Genomic DNA, 21542 nt, shown 5'->3' with positions numbered 1-21542 from the left:
CTCCATCAGAGAACGGAGGTTACATCAGTAACCGAGAAGTACTCGGTGACTGATGAAGTACTACTCTTTGAGAGCTTTCCAACAACATATGACAAATGGCTATTTTATCATTTTGATGTTTTTACAGATTTCAATCATTTATACAGTGCAATTTCTTTTTCTAAATTATCAAAAAGGAACACAATCTAATTTGTCTGCTAATTTAAAAGCACTTGTTCAGTTTTTGTAATAATGCCTACATGCATTGGAAAGAAGAGCTTCTAACCTTTCAAACGATATAAATTTAGTGTTAGTCAAGACTATAGTTATTAATATTTTGACAATTATTTTTTCTCACGGCAGGCAGAGCAGAGCATGCCAGCCGGCCCATCCAGGCTTAAAGGGTTAATTCATTGAATTTATCGCATAAAAAAATATTTGCTAAGAAAGGCTTTCAAATAAAAACATTTCAGTAAATCACAATTAAATAACTATAAATAGTTTTATTTAAATAATTATAAATATATTATATCTATAATAATTCAAATAATTAAAATCCATTACATTATTGTGGCAGATGAGTAAAGCATTGATAAGACAATACAAAAAGTAGCTTTAGAGGCCAACATTTAGTTTATTTCCATGTTGCTGTACATAAGCCTATCAATTGCCATTAGTCGATAGCAATCCATTTTCCAATTGAATTTGTCAATCCATCCGAGATCGATTTATTTCAGGGCCTTTTCTAAGGCTCTGTCTATGTTCTGTAGGCCTACAGTACACACAGCCCCCTGCTAATAAACAGGTAGTACTTCAAGGTTGAATTACTGCGATGGTTGGAATATTGCTTATTATGGGCCAGGGACATGATTAACTGCATTACATGTGATTTAATTTATATATATAAATTAATGCAAACAATTTTATATATACATACAGGTGAAACTCGAAAAATTAGAATATCGTGCAAAAGTTCATTAATTTCAGTAATTCAACTTAAAAGGTGAAACTAATATATTATATAGACTCATTACAAGTAAAGTAAGATATTTCAAGTCTTTATTTGATATCATTTTGATGATTATGGCTTACAGCTTATGAAAACCCCAAATTCAGAATCTCAGAAAATTTGAATATTACATGAAATCAATAAAAAAAAAGGATTTTAAATACAGAAATGTCGGCCCTCTGAAAAGTATAATCATGCATATGTACTCAGTACTTGGTTTGGGCCCCTTTTGCATTAATTACTGCCTCAATGCGGCGTGGCATGGATGCTATCAGCCTGTGGCACTGCTGAGGTGTTATGGAAGACCAAGATGCTCCAAGATGCTTCGGCCTTCAGCTCTTCTGCATTGTTTGGTCTCATGTCTCTCATCTTTCTCTTGGCAATGCCCCATAGATTCTCTATGGGGTTCAGGTCAGGCGAGTTTGCTGGCCAATCAAGCACAGTAATACCATGGTCATTCAACCAGGTTTTGGTACTTTTGGCAGTGTGGGCAGGTGCCAAGTCCTGCTGGAAAATGAAGTCAGCATCTCCATAAAGCTTGTCTGCTGAAGGAAGCATGAAGTGCTCTAAAATGTCCCGGTAGATGGCTGCGTTGACTCTGGACTTAATAAAGCACAGTGGACCAACACCAGCCGATGACATGGCTCCCCAAACCAACACAGACTGTGGAAACTTCACACTGGACTTCAAGCATCTTGGATTGTGTGCCTCTCCATTCTTCCTTCAGACTCTGGGACCTTGGTTTCCAAATGAGATGCAAAATTTGCTCTCATCAGAAAAGAGGACTTTGGACCACTGAGCAACAGACCAGTTCTTTTTTTCTTTAGCCCAGGTAAGACGCTTCTGACGTTGTTTGTTTTTCAGGAGCGGCTTGACAAGAGGAATACGACATTTGAAGCCTCAGTCCACTCCTTGTGATGCTCCCCCACACATTTGAATGGCCTTTTCCTGACAATCCTCTCCAGGCTACGGTCATCCCTGCTGCTTGTGCACCTTTTTCTTCCACACTTTTCCCTTCCACTTAACTTTCTATTAATGTGCTTTGATACAGCACTTTGAGAACATCCAACTTCTTTTGCAATTACCTTTTGAGGCTTTCCCTCCTTGTGGAGGGTGTCAATGATGGTTTTCTGCACAACTGTCAGGTCAGCAGTCTTCCCCATGATTGTGAATTCAACTGAACCAGACTGAGAGACCATTTAAAGGCTCAGGAACCCTTTGCAGGTGTTTAGCTGATTAGAGTGTGACACTTTGAGCCTACAATACTGAACCTTTTCACAATATTCTAATTTTCTGAGATTCTGAATTTGGGGTTTTCATAAGCTGTAAGCCATAATCGTCAAAATTATATCAAATAAAGGCTTGAAATATCTTACTTTGCTTGTAATGAGTCTATATAATATATTAGTTTCACCTTTTAAGTTGAATTACTGAAATTAATGAACTTTTGCACGATATTCTAATGTTTCGAGTTTCACCTGTATATATAATTAATCGCACTGAATTAACATGTTAAATCATTCGCTCTAAACATATAATATAATGGAAGTTGATTTCTAATCTATTATTCTAAATTCAAGTTTAAAACTGATATTTTAGTTTATTTGTTGATTGAGAGATGAGTAGCATTCAGTGTTGTCCAGGAAGCATCAGAATGGATTAGTGTTTAGACTCTTTACAAATGCGATGTGGTCACATGCTTCAATGATAACCTCCGAATGTGATTTGACTAACAGATGTGTAAATAACAAATGAGAATCTGTTTTATTTTCATGGTATTGCTTTCACAGACTGTTATATTGCTGTAGGTAAATCTTTTTTTTTTTTTTTGAGGATTAAACTAGAAATGCTTTCAAAGGTGAACTGAGTGGCTGGATTCAGTTTGAAGAGAAGGCTCATTTTGAATGTAAATGGAAGAGCCCAGGTCCTATTTTCACACTTTGATCAGACATCTTAACTTCATTCTACCAGCAAATATCATTTGATATGGCGATTCTCTCGCTCTTGCTCATCCTTTCTTCCCCTACCATAGTTCTGTAGTGTAATCTCTATACTCCCATATCTATCTATCTATCTATCTATCTATCTATCTATCTATCTATCTATCTATCTATCTATCTATCTATCTATCTATCTATCTATCTATCTATCCACAGCATGGTGTATTCAGATTAATAATCTAGTAATTAATAATCTAAATTAAATGGGCACAGTAATATAAACACAATACTACCTTCTAGGTTCAAAGGAGGATTTTAGACGGAAACCCCACGTTTAAGATATAAAAGTGTAACTGTGTATTATTATTATTATTAAGTATCTGCAGAAAGGAAAACTACAAAACATATAATCAGGTATGTATAAAAAAAATATAAGTCTAAAGAGCTCTTTTTCTTGAAAAAAAAAAAAAATTCTCAGTTCTTTACATTCCAATTAAGTATGACTTTATTACATGGGTAGTTTTAAATCTTGTGATCACACACAATGACAAACGTAGTATCCTCGCCCCAGTGGTTTCCTTTTGAGCTCGATCGAGCTGGCGCTGTAGTGCTTTTGTGTAGACAGTTTCATTAAAGACTTGTGAGCTTTACCTCTGCTTTTGGGTCCTATCTTTCCCCAGCATGACAGGCCATACCAGAGCGTGCACAATGATATGTGTCCAGGATGGGAGCTGGTAAGCGTGATGCTGTGAACAGAACCAGCCTCCCGACCTGCACTCTGAACTGTAACACGCAATGGAGGTTAGCAAGGGCAACGGCTCAAGTCGCTGGAGAAGCCAATGGACATTCCAGAACTTATACTGAAGAAAATGCATATCCCCTTTCAGTTATATTACATTCATTAAAATGCGGACTGTCGGAATGACGGTCAGCTGATGATACAGAGAAGGCAGCGAGCACACTTTTGTGGAACAAATGGTTGTGTTTAAACTAATTTTGTTTATTATGAAAGGGTTTCTTTCAAATGAAATGTAATTATATACAGTATATATATATAAATATGTATGTATGTATTCCACACCAACCTGCTGTGTATATCTGTTTATAATGTTGTAAATAACGTTAATCATAAGCACTGGGACACAATGAAACTGTGCCAAACTGTTTCTGTATATAAAGCTTAATAAAGTATTATCTTTCGTCTTTTTTCCCCAGTAACATTTATGTTAAGTTACTGTTTCATTTCACACAATTCTAGCAGTGAATGGGGTAAAACACTTGTTGGTTATTGCTATTTTTCTCTCTGAAAATTTTGGCCTAAATCTTTTGGACATTTTACCTCAGACATCTTTGACATGTCAATTGCCATTATCTGTGTCAATTAAATTTTGCCTGTAACATAATTGATTCAGGTACAATTAAAATGTTAATTCATTCAAAATTGTAATTCAAATTGTGAAATGCATAAGACTACAATTGTAAAAGAGCAATGTGATAAAAAAAAATTTGTACATTTTGTATTTAGGAGCCTATAGCTCCTGTCAGTCAATAAATATCTTTATGAAAATGAGCACAACAAAAGATTAAGCACAAACCCTATTTGCGACATTATAAATAGATATACACAGCAGGATGGTGTGGAATATATATAAATATATGTACTGGTGGCCAAAAGTTTGGAGTAATGTACAGATTTTTCTCTTATGGAAAGGAATTGGTAATTTTATTCACCAAAGTGCCATTCAACTGATCACAATGACAATAATAACGTGAAAAATTACTATTACAATTTGAAAAAAAACCATTCAGTATTAATCTACCTCAAAGAGTTCTCTGAAAATCCTCTGTGTTCAGCAATGACAACTTTGCAGATCCTTGGCATTCTAGCTGTCAGTTTGTCCAGATTCTCAGGTGACAATTCACCCCACGCTTCCTGTAGTACTTGCCATAAATGTGGCTATCTCGTCAGGCACTTCTCATGCACCTTACGGTCTAGCTGATCCCACAAAAGTTAAATGGGGTTAAGATCCAATAATACTCTTTTCCAATTCCCCTTCTGTCACTCACTCGACTTGCCCAGACCTCCATGAGTATCGGGTTGGACTTGGAAACCTCCAGCCTACCCTGAATGCTCACGGCTCACGTCCGTTCTTCGCAAGATCTTTGTTAAGGCCAATGGGAATTGGCGAGTGGTATCTCCCCCGAACATACAACTATAAAGGAGCTGGCATGCGAACCGCTCATTCAGGTTTTGTGCTGAGGTGCAGAGAGAAGGTCCCGGGCATTTCTGTGGGTAGTCCAGCGTTGTGGGGCAACGTTTCGTTTCCTCCATAAGGGAAAGGTGGTTACGTAAGTAACCAGGACATTCCCTATCTGTCACTCACTCAACGTTTTGTCAATGTAGTTAGGGGTCCCTATACAAAATGCCACAACTAGCTGAACTGTGTTACGTGAACTGGTGGTGCGAGACGAGCAGACTACTGTGTGCCTCACAGCCAGCGACCCAGGCCAACACGTATCCTCCCCTAACGCTGTTATGAGTGTCAAACGGCACTTCGGGGACAAGTAAAATATACAGGCTAGCCCAGTTGTGCCTCTTTCACTCTTTTTTCTCTCCCCAAAAGTTTTTGACATTTGTCAACTGACTGGGACCACCAGTGTATATGTTGGGGGGTGTCACTCCCACTGGGAAGACACCACGGAGACCACACCCCCACACAGAGAGAGGGGGGTATTTTCAGTGGAAATACATCAAATGGTCTTGCCGAGCCTTGTCGGAAATATGTCATGTGGAGAAGTCCCATGGTAGGTCCTTACCCAATGGGGAGGAGTTTCTACAAACATGATGACTGGGGCAGAGGAGCCTCTGACGCAGTCTATCAACAGGGAAACTTTTTAGCGGAAGAAATACGTCGCATGGGGTCACCTATGGGGAACCAAAACATGCGGAGCACCTGCCCCATTACATGGCTTAGTTAGCACATGTACTGAGCTGGCAGCGAGTTTCTCTGCAAACTAATTGCCACAGGGCTAGGAGGAAGTCATCCAGGGAACATATTTTGTGAACACTACTGGGAGTCAACAGCGCATGTCTTCAGTTCAGGGGAGGTGAAAGCTATGCACAAGCGATGCACCCGGCCAACTGTCCTGTTCTTTCCTTCCTTTCCGGTGTCCACCAAGGCAGACAAAGTGATCCGATCCAAGTAGATGTGTAATGTGCGCACCAGACACAGCATTATCAAGGCGGAAGCCTGGTGAACTGAATCGCGTATCCGAGTCGGACAGTCTAGGTAAGCCATCGCAACGTTTTGGAGAGCGCAAGCCACGCGTCCAAGGTCTGGGCGAGGGGGACCAAGGGGGAAATCTCACATATCTGGCCATGCACACCAGATATGTGACCCAGGGAATGAGGAAACTGCTCTTTTGTTGAACCTTTGGGTACCGCAGTTACTTGAGCGTGCAGAAACAATTTCATGAAAATGAAACAAAAGATTCTCCTCCCGGCCCTCCACCGGGGGATGGAGTGGTCTGTTCACCAGCTGCGGAACAGCGGTGGGCGGTGGGCTCGATGCGGGGGCGGGGCCACGTGGGCAGGCTGCAGGGGTGCCAGTGCAGTCACCGCAGGAGGACACCCTTGGCGACGAGAGGCTATGTGTTGGATAGCCTCTGTCTGCTACTTCACTGCCGGGAAATGCTGGCAAATTCCTCGACGGTATCGCCAAAGAGGCCAACCTAGGACAAGTGCCTTGTCGGCCTCTCTCACCTCGACCAGGTTGAGCCAAAGGTGGCGCACCTGGACCACCAAAGTGGACATTGGCCGCTCAAGAGACCGCGCTTGGACCTTCGTCACCCGGAGTGCGAGGCCGGTAACCGATTGCAGTTCCTGCATCAATCCTGGGGCGGAACTTCCCTCGTGCAGTTCTTTTAGCGCCTTGGCTTGGTGGACTTGCAGGAGAGCCATGGCGTGCAGGGCAGAGGTTGCTTGTTCAGCAGCACTGCAGGAAATACCACTTGCCAATTTCCATTAGCCTTTTATCAAAGATCAGATGTGTCTCGGGCTCCCAAGAGTGACCCCTAGTGTCACTAAATCTACACAATGTAGAGTGAGTGACAGATAGGGAATGACAGTTAATGACACGGGAACATTTTGCATAAGTTTTCTATTTTGGAAGGTTATCATCAATCAACAGATTAAAAATAATAGTACTATGGTCAGTTATCTGCAATTTCCACATTTGAAACCGGTACACCCATACACAGGTCCTGGTCTAAAGAGTGTCCACGCTGATGAGTGGGCCCAGAAACACTTTGAATAAAATTAAATGAATCAATAAGATTCAAACATTTCCGAGCCAACGGCTTCTAAGGACAACAAACATGAATATTAAAATCACCACGTACTAATATATTGTCAAATGAAGGAACAAACATAAATAATAAATTAGAGAAATCTTGAATAAAATATGCATTACACTTTTGAGGTCTATATACCAGAATATATAAACTGGGAGTAGGCACATCTATTTCAAACAGTTGTGATTCAAAATTTTGATAACCTCCAGATGGTAATAATTGACATTTATGTCTATTTTTAAAGACCACAGCTATACCACCACCTCATCCACTAGACCTTGATGTGTTAAAATATGCACAGTCTGCAGGTAAAAGTTCTGAAATAGGACTTAATCATCACTGTTGAGCCAAGTCTCTGTGATAAATAAAAAATCTAGTTCACGCGAATTAAAAAAATTATTCAAGATAAAAGTCTTATTTGAAACAGAACGCACATTGACCAGCACTGCTGTTTCTACAGTAGTGTTTGTAGTGCAATGCTTCTCATCAGACCTTACCGTTGACCATGAGCAATCCAAAGGAAGTAAGTTGTCACAGTCAATTCCTTTTTTCGGTACCCGCAAGCTAGGTGTAATAGTCCGTAGCATCACTCTGCATGTGATAGGGTGCTCCTCTTGTAGATTAAAACACAATCTCGTCAAACAGTTTCTATCATTATCCTCTGAAGCAGATAAGCATTCCAAAATAACAATGACATGGTCTTTCCTTGCTCGAACGTGCATTCCAGCTCATTTACCCCGCCTTCTGCTACTATGGCGTTTCTTCCTCTGTTGCTTCCTATGTCACTCCCATGGTGTGTCCACTGACGCAGTCAATAAAGGACGATTCCGGAAAAAACATTCTCCTCTAAAGTCTGTACTCCGTTGATACACAATCGATTAGTGAATATTAAGCAATGTTTGACGATCATACACCAGCCATGAACAAGCAGAGAAGGTCACAAACACATGCACATACAACAACACATACAATAGTTAGCGAGCGATGGCATGCTGACCCAGAACCAGGTGCCATCTTGCTATCTTCCAGCAATGTATAGTAATGTACCAATTTCCTTCTGAAACAGCAAAATATGTACATTATTCCAGCTTTTGGCTGCCAGTGTATAACTTTCATTTGAAAGAGACACTTTTATAATACACAACATTAGTTTAAACACTACCATTTTTTCCACAAAAGTGTGCTCACTGCCTTCTCTGTATCATCAGCTGACCTTTATTCCGACAGTACACCTTTTCTCGAATATACACAGGCAATTATTTTAATAAAAATAAAATATTTAAAGATGATCATAAAGTGTTTTTTTTTATTTTTATTAATGTAATATAACTGAAAGGGGATGTGCGTTTTCTTCAGTATAAGTTCTGGAAAGTCCATTGGCTTTCTCCAGCGACTTGAGCCGTTGCCCTTGCTAACCTCCATTGCGTGTTTCAGTTCGGAGCGCAGGTCGGGAGGCTGGTTCTGTTCACAGCATCACGATTACAGCTCCCATCCTGGACACATATCACTGTGCACGCTCAGGTAGGGCCTGTCATGCTGGGGAAAGATAGGACCCAAAAGCAGAGGTAAAGCTCACAAGTCTTTAATGAAACTGTCTACACAAAAGTGCTACAGTGCCAGCTCGATCGAGCTCAAAAGGAAGCCACTGGGGCGAGGATAGTGTGTTCTTCAGTGTGTGTGTGCTGCGGAGGTCCGGAACAATCCGTTGAATTGTGGTGTGGTGCAAAGCAGAGCCCAGAACAAGTCTCCTGGTATGCGGGCAGAAACCAAGAAATCCTCCTTGAGCGCAATCACAAGCAACGGCAATCTGATGGGCAAACGCCACTGTAGACAAAACAACCAACAGAATGGAACTTCACACTAAACAGGAGAAAAAAGTTATGGTACAGAAAACAATAAACCAGCAAGCATACAGGGAACACACAAGGGATAAAGTAGGGCATGCAATCAGAGGAAGACAGGTGAGAAACCCATTACCATAATCGATGCCTCCCCAGGAGCGATCAGTGTTCCCATGGAAACGCCTATTAAGCTGCACCAACTCCACCTGTGAAACACAAGATAGAGAGAAAAACAAACAACAGAATGAACCGGCAAACGCCAAAGCATGACAGGACCACGTTCAGTATTTCACAGCAACAGTGAATGAGCCACCATTAACTTCTGATATGTTTCACATCAGTTTCGTATGCGCAGATCCAAAAATATCATGTTAACTGCTCGTAACGTTGTCCAATGACAATCTTACATCATCTTCGAATGGCACATGGGAGAGGGGGTGTGTTGTATAAAATTTCGAAATTTCTTTGGTTGCTCTCATTAGTCAACAGTCCAAAGGCATTTTTTTAACTCGATTCTCAATTGTTAAAGAAAAGAAAAAGGAAGAGCAAAATGAAAAAGAAAAGACATTGGCAAATGCACTGTAAAATAAATATTCTGTTGTTTTTACAAAATAAAAATATATGGCAGCTGTGGTTGCCAGGAAAAAAAAAGTAAAAATACAGTAAAAATGTAAACAACTTTAAAGAACAACCTGTAAATTTGACAGTTTAAAACTATAATTTACATGATCATAAATGGTACTGAAGTTTTTTAGTCTGTTAAATTTACCATACAAAAACATCATAAACTTGATATTAACCTTCTGAAACTGTAAAAATCTGCTTTTTACTTGATAAGGTATTGTAAATAACCATGCAAATTACAGAAGAGCACATGATGACTTGAAGTTCACCAATAGTGGCTCTTCCAGGAGCAATGACCAATAAACATGTAGAGACAGTGCTCAGTGTCACTCACACAAACACTTAACACCATCAGGGTAACACATGTGAAATTAAAATAATGTAATAAACATTAACTAAACTACATCAAATATAAAACAGAACACCCCAGTGTACATAACTGATATTTAAAATAAGAAGAAACATAATTATTCCCATAAAATTTAATGAAATATGATGGGAATTGTGGGAATGCCTGATTGTTGTTTTTTCTGTCATTTTAACAATAATTTACTGTAAAAAAGTACATGTTCTACAGAAAAATAAAACTTTTTACATCAAACAAATTTTCTTGTAAAAACGACTGTATTGTCTTTTAAAATATATCTTTAAAAAAATACTGTATATTTTACAGTTAATATTCGTTAATCAATTAACATTTTATTTCTGTAGCATTTTTACATTCTTTTACCATTAAAATTACAGACAGATATGTTTTACAGTGTGGATGAGAAAAAGGAATTGGAAAATTACTTAAGAAAGCAATTGCCAAAAACCTTTTTAAAATGTTATTTATAAGGTGCTTTTGAAGTTTATTAAAAAGTGCATTTAAAAGACTCATTAATGTACTCACTTATTGCTACATTTAATTACATTTTAAAGATAAATATATGTATACATAAATATGATTTATTTATGCACATTTGTATTGTTAAATATAAGTCAATTTTTAAACATTAATTAAATAAACACATTTAAATGTGTATTTTTATTTGTCCGTTTATATATTGATTTATTTATTCTAGTTTTTATTTTCAAATTTATCGATTGGTAATTTATTCCTTCATAAAAAATAAAAAAATAAAAAAAGGAAAAGTCAAACAGAAAAGAAAAGAAATTGGCAAATGGATGAAGAATCGCAATTGCCAAATGCTTTTTAAAACACATTTAAAAGGTGCATTTAAAAATGACTTGTTGATGTGCTATTTTATTCAAAAATATAAGTACATTTTAAAACATTAATTAAATAAAAACATTTAAATGTGTCTGTTTATATGTTCATTTTAAAATTGGTTTATTTATTCCAATTTAATTTGTCTATTTATTTGTCCATTTTTTAATTGATCAATTTATTCACATTTTTATGTTCAAATTAATAGATTGATTATTTATTCCTTCATTGTTTTGTAAATGGCACTCCTGGGCTTCCATAATTTACAGCATAGCTCTTCATTCTATGCAAGATGGCTGGAAAGAGATGTGCCCTCTTGGGGAAATTAGCATTTACTGCATTTGCTTAATTTATTCACTTGTAAGCCCAATTAAATTTTAAAGGGATTACATATCTATCTATCTATCTATCTATCTATCTATCTATCTATCTATCTATCTATCTATCTATCTATCTATCTATCTATATATCTATCTATCTATCTATTTATCTATCTATCTATCTATCTATCTATCTATCTATCTATCTATCTATCTATCTATCTATATCTGTCTGTCTGTCTGTCTGTCTGTCTGTCTGTCTGTCTGTCAATCTTTCAGGCCAGTCTTTGTCAAACCAGCATCAAAGTTTGTCTTGACAACTTTTACATATCTTGTTACTACTACTTTGCACATTTTAGAATGTTGAATAAACCAAAAGCCCCAGGCTTCTTCAAATTAGGCACAAATTGCCTTGATTACAGCTCTGCACAATTCTCTTAACCAACTTAATGAGGTATCCACCTGGGATGCTTTTTAAACAGCATTGAAATAGTTTTCATGTATTTGGGGCATTTGTTGGCTGCTTTTCCTTTACTATCTGGTCCAACTCATGCATTTAATCTTTTTTTATTACAGTAAATCTTTAGGATTGTCAAGTCATTTTTATACACATTGTTTCAAAGCAGCTTAACAGGAAATTATGCAATACATATTTTTTTTTTTAATGAAACTGTAATATCTATAAAGTCTTAGAGTGATCACTGTGTAGTTGGATTAAATATGATTGTAAATTTTGTATACAATTTTTATAATTAAATAATAATTGTATTTATAACCCCAGTGAGCAAACTGAAGGCGACTGTGGCAAGGAACACAAAACTCCATAAGATGTTGGTTAATGGAGAAAAATAACCTTGGGGGAAACCAGACTCACTGTGAGGGCCAGTTCCCCTCTGGCTTACCAGCATGAATATAATGGCAATATTATTTATTTGTGTGCAGTGCAAGTTATGGCTTATAATGTGTAAATTAAGTAAGCATTAAGGTCCAGTGCTTAAATAAAAAAAATAATAAAGAAAATTGTTATGAACTGGATTAACTGCAGAAGTTCACATAGATGCATTGTCCTTTGTTAGTTGGCTGATGATGGGTTTTGTTGGCAATTAAATTAAAGTCTATGTATTCCATTTCAAGAGTTAAGTCCAACAATAGACAAAGGTGATGCAGGCAGAGATCAGTGAGTTGCATCGCAGTTCAACTGGCAGGTCATTTCGGTGAGGTTAGAATAATATTGGTGTGGATGCCATTCAATTTTATGCAGAGTTATAGATCATGATAGATGTTTCTGGTTCTGACAGACCTAACTAAAGCAGCCTAATTGTGAATTCATGGATAAATTAGGTGTATGCCTGGGTAAATAGATGAGTCTTTAGTCTAGACTTAAACTGATCGAATGTGTCTGCATCCTGAACAGTGTTAGGGAGACAATTCCATAGTTTAGGAGCCAGATATGAAAAGGGTCTACCTCCTTTTGTTGATTTTGATATTCTTTGAATTATTAACAAGCCAGAATTTTGTGATCATAATGAACGTGATTGGATATAGCGAGTCAGAAGGTAACTTAAGTACTGTGGAGCTAGACCATTCAAAGCTTTGTATGTAGTTAACTGATTTTTTTAATTAATTTGAAATTTAACTGGTAGCCAATGTAACAACGATAAAATTGGGCAAATATGATCATATTTCTTGGTTGTATTCAGCACTCTGGCAGCTGCATTTTAAACCAAATTATGTTTATTTATTGAACTTGCTGGACATCCTCCCAGTAATGCATTACAATAGTCTGGTCATCAGCATCACTCTGTGGTAGAATTTCTATAGTATCAACATCAACTCATTATGACAGAATTAAATCTAGTTTATGATTATGGTGATGAGTTGGTCCTGTCACATTTTGTCTGACTCCAAAAGAGTTGAGAATATCAATAAATGCTAATCCCAATGTATCATTTTCATTATCTATGTGAATCAAACCAAAAATTAAAGCTGTAGATTGACCAAGGAAACCAGAGTACGGCCCAGGTGATCTATATACTGTAGCAAGGGCAAAAGACTTTAACAGAGATTTTATTTATATCTGACGATGTCACTTTAAGCATTATTAGTTCAAAAGACTTAAAACTTATATCCTGTCCTCTGATTAACACCAAAAACTTCACTGTAAATTGTAACACCTCCTCCTTGACCCTTCAGATGGGGATTATGTTTTAAACAGTAACCTGGGTATAGAGAGAGATAGCAAGAGAGATGTAGAGATAGCAAGATTGAAGTCTAATCAAAGTTTATTGAATGCTACCTTCCACTTTCACTTTTCAACTGTTAACACTCTCTCCGTCTCCCCTGTTATAAAACAGTTCACACATCTTATTGATCGGTCAAAGTTGAATTTACATTGAATGGCACAGTTCATTTACCACAGTACATGGTTATTGCTTATCCGAATGATGTCTGAAATTGCTGTTTTTACATTACAACTTATTTGATTTTTTCCAGATCCTGACTTTAAAGACATAGGAGTCCCCAAACCTCTTCCCTGTGGGTATTATTAATTTTTCTATAAGCATTCTCCTTATGAAAAAATCTAATGGCTTTCCATTTCCTTAGTGAGCTATAATCTGTCTTCTTATGTCACCTCCACTGCAGTTTGTGAATTTGAGATGGGAGGACCAGAAGGCATCATTGAATCGCAGCAGATCACCAAAGATGGCAAAGCCTCACAGACTGAGGCAGTGGACTGCAAGTGGTACATCCGTGCCCCTCCCCGTTCCAAGGTCAGTCCCCTGCAGTCAGCTTTGTCATAACTTTGTTACCCCACTCACAGGCTAATAACACCACAGTTGTTTCCCTGCTATTGTTCTATTACCCTGCCTACCACATTTCTGACATATGACAGCTTGTATCTGCCTCGAGCATTGCATTAACTGCCTAACACACTTGGCTTCCTGTTTTGCAGTCGTTTGCATTATGTGGCCATTGCAAAACATCTTGAGGCAGATTTGTATGCAGTTAGGTGGAATTCTGCTGAGAATATAAAATGTGGCAACTCTTGGGTTTGTAACATACTACACACACTGAAAAAAAAATTCTTTATCAGTATTTTTGTCTTGTTTTGTTGTAAAAACAAAAAACAATCCAAACATCTTTAAAACAAGATACATTTACTTGAGAGCCAAAAATGTGTAAGATGATAATACTCATGCCAAGTCAACACTAATCCTCAGTTTTAAACCTTAGTTTTCAGTTTCCAAATGACATTGTTTCCCAAAGTATGTGGATATGGAGGATATCTTCTTTTTTTTTTAAACTAGGGGTATTAATATTTTGTTACCATGAACATGAACAATAATCATAAGCTTCAAAGTGAAATAAAAAGGATTAGGCTATATTAGCAAATACTTGTGCAGGATGTAGGAATGGGCAATACCACTTATTTTATTTTCGATCTGATACCAATATTTTCATGTCCAATAACGTTGATACCAATACCGATACGATACTTCTGTTAAAATTATTTTTTTTGCGATTAATTTGGATAAAATTGGTAATTTTAAATAATATTTTTTGTCATTATTCATGTCATTATTATTATTTTTTTATTTTTTTTGCCTAAACAGAACATTATTAGACTTCTGTTTTGTTTACCCTTACAAAGATTTACGATTTCACTACAGTAATACAGTATAGTTTAAACATGGTATTTAGTTAAACCATAGTTACCACAAAATTAACCGTGGTTACTACTACAATATTACTGTAGTAAATCAATGGGTTCAATGGTATAGTAACTTCATATTAAATATGTATTTAAATTAATAGGTGTCATTATTGTTCCATTTTTATGCTTCTATGAAAATTTTTCATACTTGATTATTATTCTCACTAATAAACTAATTAATAATACACAATAAACTGTTAAGCATTAATATGAGTGTAGTAATGTTCACGTTAACACTTTATCTTGTATTACCATATATAGCCTACATAAAAATGTATGTTTTTTTTATTTATTTGTGTACTATTATGTGATTTTCTGTGTAGAGTGAAATTGTTTTCCTACTTAGAAATATATGATAAAAAGGCACCAAGGACAGCAGTAAATGGCAAAAAAAAAGAGCATCAAACACATGCAGTATTTTCACAAAGTTTAATTGCATAAGTTACATTTAAATGTATATACATATATTTACATTTAGCAGGGAAATAAATATGCAGTACAAATTATAGTTTCTCCAGGGATGCTTGTGTGTCAGATGCTGGAAATGTCCCACCCCTTACTAAAAACAGAAAATATGATTGGTTGGCAAATATCCAATCACGTCTGAAGTGAACGTTCTGATTGGTGGATCTGCTTAGTCCGACTGTCTGTCTTGCCAGTGCTCCCTAGTTCAACTCTGTGCACGTTTAGAGAGAATCTCTGTAAAAAAAAATGTTTAAACAAATGCTTGTTGTTCTAGCAGCCACACGTATCATCAGTTATTTCATGTGGGCATACGAAAAATCCTAAAACTGATAGAAGGGCATACAACGTATATAAAGACTATATGCCATAGACTACATACCAGAAGCTGTTTCTCTGATTTTTTATATTTACCTCTACAAGGCGCTGATCCCTCTTGTTTGAACGAGTCTTGTGATGGAACAAGCGCTTGTCTGCTTGTGTTTTTAAGCATTTATGAATGTTAAGATGAAGAAACAGTTCCCATCCTGCACAAGAATTTGCTATTATAGCCTAATCCATTTTATTTCTCTTTGAAGCTTATGATTATTGTTCGTGGTAACCAAATAATAATACCCCTAGTTAAAAAAAAATTAATAATTTAGAATCAATATTTTTGTGTGAGGATCAGTATCGGAAGTATCGATACTTTTAGCATCGATCCGCCCATCCCTAGCAGGATGGGAACTATTTCTTCGTCTGTTCATCTTAACATGCATGCTGAAAGACACAAGCAGACAGAGTCTTGTTCAAACAAGAGGGATCAGTACCTTGTAGAGGTAATGATAGAAAATCAGAGAAACAACTTCTGGAGTAAATTCACGCAAAAATAACATATCAAAAGGAGAAATTTCTCATGAGTTTGTGTGTAAGTGTTGTTAATAAGTTATTAAAAAACAGTAGAAACCATGGTTTTACTACAGTAATATTGTAGTAGTAACCATGGTTAATTGTGTGGTAACAACGGTTTAACTAAATTCCATGGTTAAACTATAGTTACTGTAGTGAAACCATAGTTAATTTATGTAGGGGTAAACAAAACAGAAGTCTAATATCTTTCTGTTGAGGTTCACAAATGTAAAAAATATAATAATTAATGACTCGAATAATAATAATAATATTTTAAAGTACCCAAAAAATATTACAAGTATCGGTATTGGTATCGATGATAATGGACTTGAAATTATTGGTATTGGATCTAAAATAATAAAAAGTTTTTTAAGCACAAATCTCACTACATTGTGATAGATGTATGCTTACAAAATTATTTGCCAAAAGGTGAGAAAAATAAACATATTCTATAGTAAATGTGTCTTGTTTTAAGAATGTTTAAATCATTTTACTGGAAAACAAGACAAAAACACTGATATAAAAAAAAAAAACATTTCAGTGCAGAATGAGATTCCTCAGGACTGGCATTGTTTTAATGGGAGATGAGAATCAAAGAAAAGGCTTCCATGTGGAAAAAAATCAGGCAGTGCAGTTTATTTATGGTCAGATCTGCTTTTTTTATTGGAGCATTGTTGACAGGGGAGAAGTTTACAGCTGATGAAATAGACCTGACCTCACTATCTAACCCTGTCCATAATATACACCTATTTATTTGGCGTACCTTCCATTTCATGGGACAATAATAGCATACAGATTGCTTAAATTGCTAAATTTTCTTTCATTATGTTATTTTCCCATCCAAATGTGGGTTAGGCACTCTTGTTATTATAATTTATTATACAACTCTCTGGTTAGTCTAGAGCAAGTTTCAAGAGGTAACTTTGTAGTATCTTTCGTCTCACATAATAAAATAATTGATCATTTGAATTTTAAATCAAAATTTATATTTCCAGTCATTCAAAATAGAACAAATTTGCTACTCACTTCCATTTATCCTTAAAAATAGAGGATTATAAGCCAAGATATCCAAAATGTTCTTCTTTATTGGTTCTTATATGCTCCATGCATAATAAAATGAATACACAAATGTTTTGATCCCAACGGACTATCACAAGGAAAGTTGAACAAATACAGGATTCCAGGATTGGTTTTAGTTTGACAAAACCCACCAAATCCAATCAGGCTTCATTAGAGTTCAGTGGTATCAAGATGCTGGCTATCAATTTTCTCTATCAAGTTTATGATTAGTTTACAAGCAGGTTTACATGAATGAAGCAAACAGCCAATTGCGGGCAACATAGAGTGAGACAGCATGATTCACTTCTCATGAGAGAGTTAGCGTGATTTACTCCTTCGCTAAAAATCTTTATGAAAATTATGAATAATTAAAAAAGTTACACAGCACAAGAGGACATTATAATAATATGATCAATGAAAACACGGATCACTATTAAATTATGAAGAGATTAAAGACTTCAAGAAGAAACATCTCTTGAAAATTCCATTTAATTGTTTGCTTACGTATTTATTATTTTAATTATTATAATTATATACACTCAATTAGCTTTCTTAACTCACTTTATTAGGAATAATATCATCTTAATAAAGTGCCAGACATGGTCTTCTGCTGTTGTAGCCCATCCGCCTCAAGGTTCGACGTGTTGTGCATTCTGAGATGCAATTCTGCTCATTATAACTGTACAGAGTGGTTATCTGAGTTAATGTAGCCTTTCTGCCAGCTCGAACCAGTTTGGCCTTTCTACTTTAACCTCTCTCATCAACAAGGCATTTCCGTCTGCAGAACTATAATTTAGCACAGAAAGAATTTGAATGCCTCCTCAAACACATCCACATGGCTTAATGAGACAGTAGTCCCCTCTTGGCAAAAGGTTGCTGTCTCTATGTCCGTCAGTCATAGCTAATGTATTCCAAAAGAGCGGTAGAAGAAAATGCTAAATTATTGAGATACTACAACTCCACTGGGTAATTAGATTGTATTAAAACAATCAAGCCTGGAGGGGGTATGTTTCAGATGGAGGGGTGCAGGAGACTGAGCCGTTCTTAGATGCTCAGAGTGTTTTCACAGGTCAGGAATTTGGATCTGGTGGGAAAATGTCTTCCTGAAGAAAATAAGGGAAGTGTAATTCATGCATGTGTCTCTACGTTTGCTGTTGTTAGAACTGGTCAGAGGAGAAGAGATTTGTGGCTCTTGGGTGCTAGAGTTAGCTCTGAGGGTCTCTATAGGTAAAAAAGAACAAGCTAGATCTTTATTTATTTATTTTATTTTTTTAAGAAAATGTGAGTGATTCTTACTTGTAAAAAACCCTCCACAGATGACCTGATATATGTACAATTATTTTACATTTGAGTGTGTGACAGGGCAGAGGGCGGGGCAGGGTCGTGATTCGGCACACCCGGCCCCTAATCAGGCTAATCAAGCCTCAGAGAGGGATAAAGGTGACTGGAAGCTGCAGTGCGTGAGAGAGAGAGAGAGAGAGAGAGAGCGAGAGAGAGAGAGAGAGATTTACAGACAGCTGTCTGACACTTGTGTGTGTGTTTGTGTCTTAATTAAACTATTATTTATATTGTCAAGCCGGTTCTCGCCTCCTCCTTTCCATTAACCCCTTTACACTGGTGACGAAATCCGGGAAGGAGGAGGGATGCGCCGTAGTAGAGTCCTCGCCAATACCATCCACCCCAGATAGTAGACGCAGCCATTCGCCTGAGGACGGAGGAGACTGGCCGCCTGGAGGCTGAGGAACAGCCGCCGACCGCAAGGGAAGGAGGGTCTCCCAACCAACTGCCTGGTGTGGTTACCGCTGCCAGGGGCGGGGGAGACCCCTACCGACTACCAAAAACACGGTGGGGCCGCACCAGGCCTTTCTCTCTCTTTTTAAAATGTTTTGTTAATTTGGCACAATCGCCATTATGGCGTTGTAGGTGCCACTTTTTTTTTTCCCTCCCCTTGCAATGTAGATACCCTCCTTCATCAATGTAGATACGGATGACCTGCCGGCAGATGGTGCTGAAGGCACGCCACTCCCAATGGAAGGGGAGGGGGTGTACATCATGCCGGGGGTCCTCAGCCTGAGAGAACGATGGAGGAATGTGACAGGGCGGGGCAGGGCCGGGTGTCGACCAAGGGGTGGAGTGCTGGAATGTTTGGGTTGTTGCTAGGGATCTGGGTAGGTTTGCACCAGCTGTACGTTAGTTCTCACGTAAGTTAGGATGTAAAGTTCACACTAAGGGCTTAGTAACTAATAGATAGTTTGTAACTAAGTCAGTGCTTAATTTGGTTGCACCACCTATTCTTAAGGCAAGACTTAACTAGTAGGTCATAAGCTCTCAGTAAAATAACGCGTAGTCGCATAATATGACATATACCTTAATTGATCCAATAAGCAGCCTTTAAATTTGTTCACAGACGTTTTAAAAAGCCATGCATTTCAGTTTGATCTAGTTACGGTTGATGTTCAAACCTTGTTTGCTCATGTAACTGTCAGATGTAATAAATTATATCCCCATTAAAATTTGATATGTTATAAAAGAAGATTTCATTAATGGTATATTTAGCCTATGTAAATAACAATATTCAATAAATGTATCTAAAATGAATAAGGGACAATAAATAAATAATTACTTATACAACAGGGTGTAAAAATAGACATTTATTAATTTTAATATCTTATATATTTTGTATATGTTGAAACTTGACACCGGGCGGCGTACACAGTAAAGTGCAGCGTTATATCGGTTTCATGCTGAAGAAGTAAATTTTTACATAATGTTTTCTCCCATAAATGTAAACATGATCATATATGTTGAAAGGATTGAAGCCTGTCAAACAAAACATGAGCTCATTGATGTTATAAAATGAGTCTGCTTCTTTATTCTATCCTTTACTCCTGGTCGGAGTCTTCCGTAAATATTTAGTTTATATGTAGGGTTACGTCCTACCTAAGTTTAATGGTGCAACGTTCAAATATTTAGTAGTGCGTAAATTGTTACTTAGGGCCCATTTACGCCACAGCTAGGCTAAGTTGTGATGTATGTATAGCTGGTGCAACCGGCCCCTGATTCGCTGTCCTTTTCTGCAATTCGTGGCACCGTTTTGTGGTCCATTCTGCATAACGCGGTGGCTCATTGTTGCTTATAGCGGCCCATTTGGTACGTTTCGCGTGGCCACTGACCACGCGAACCACTGGCCCGCTCATTTCTCCGATGGCCATTACGCCCCTGATCGGCCCAAAAGTGTGTCGGCCCACCGGGAAAATGCCCGGTATGCCAGATTACCAGTCCAGCCCTTTTTGTGAGACACTGCCAGTTATTTCCAAGTCACTTTTCATGCAATCTTAAAATATTTTATAATTTTGCTTTCAGCTCCCTCGATACAAACCTGTGGAACTCTGTCACATTATCATTGTGTTTCACATATTTTTTTCCTCTAAAATAGACTGCACACATAAACACCAGGACCATCCAGTAGTTAGATTAATAAGCAAGTCTTTCATAATTTGCAGATGGTTTCCCACATTATTTATATATCTGGACAACCTTTTTAAAATCAGTTCTGTCTAATTACTGTCTCAAATATTCCTCATATTCTGATTTAGATTGATATTAGATTGCATAAAAAATTCCTAACAAGCTGCAACATACCCTTGTGGATCTCCTTTCATCTAGATGTACAGTAATTCTCTCAGGGTAACGCATGGAAAGTGGTGAGCCTACATTTAATTTGTTTTGTTGTGAGTGAGTGGGGTTTTATGTATGTGTATGCATAAGTGACACACCCAAGCTGTTTTGCAGATGATGACAGATTGTACATGCCGAAGCATTCCAAAAAAGAATGTGGCTTCTCTAGTTCATTACTTATATTGCAAGTGTGAGGATGCTGTGGGTGACAAGGACAAACCGTTCAATGTGGCTTGCATGACGCACTGATTGGTCCACCAATAAAAAATGAAATGTGCTAGATTAAACGCTATTACATCGAGAAGATTTACTGAGCAGTTGAGTAACATTCGAGCCTTTACTCATTGGTAGAACTTGGGTGCTCCATTTACTTGTCATAATGGAACACTAAGTGATCATTAAAACGTCATGATTTGGGCTAAAAATTCTAAATGCTCCTGGGAGATACAAGAAGGGCAATCGGA

At 37.3% G+C, this 21542-nt stretch overlaps 1 protein-coding gene across 3 annotated transcripts in view; it reads left to right on the top strand.

Annotated features, from left to right (window-relative positions):
- The window catches only part of LOC127634268 (neuropilin and tolloid-like protein 1), a 139126-nt gene that overhangs the window by 94429 nt on the left and 23155 nt on the right, over positions 1–21542 (top strand). For all 3 annotated transcript variants that reach the window (XM_052113737.1, XM_052113739.1, XM_052113738.1), the window contains 2 exons: positions 13770–13811; positions 13920–14047. In XM_052113737.1, the coding sequence (XP_051969697.1) occupies positions 13770–13811; positions 13920–14047 (170 nt within the window). The remainder of the gene's footprint in view (positions 1–13769; positions 13812–13919; positions 14048–21542) is intronic.

Source organism: Xyrauchen texanus, chromosome 41, assembly GCF_025860055.1.
Source record: "Xyrauchen texanus isolate HMW12.3.18 chromosome 41, RBS_HiC_50CHRs, whole genome shotgun sequence".
Taxonomy (NCBI): Eukaryota; Metazoa; Chordata; class Actinopteri; order Cypriniformes; family Catostomidae; genus Xyrauchen; species Xyrauchen texanus.
Note: the sequence above shows the minus strand (reverse complement) of the source record. Positions and strands in the feature narration are given on the sequence as shown.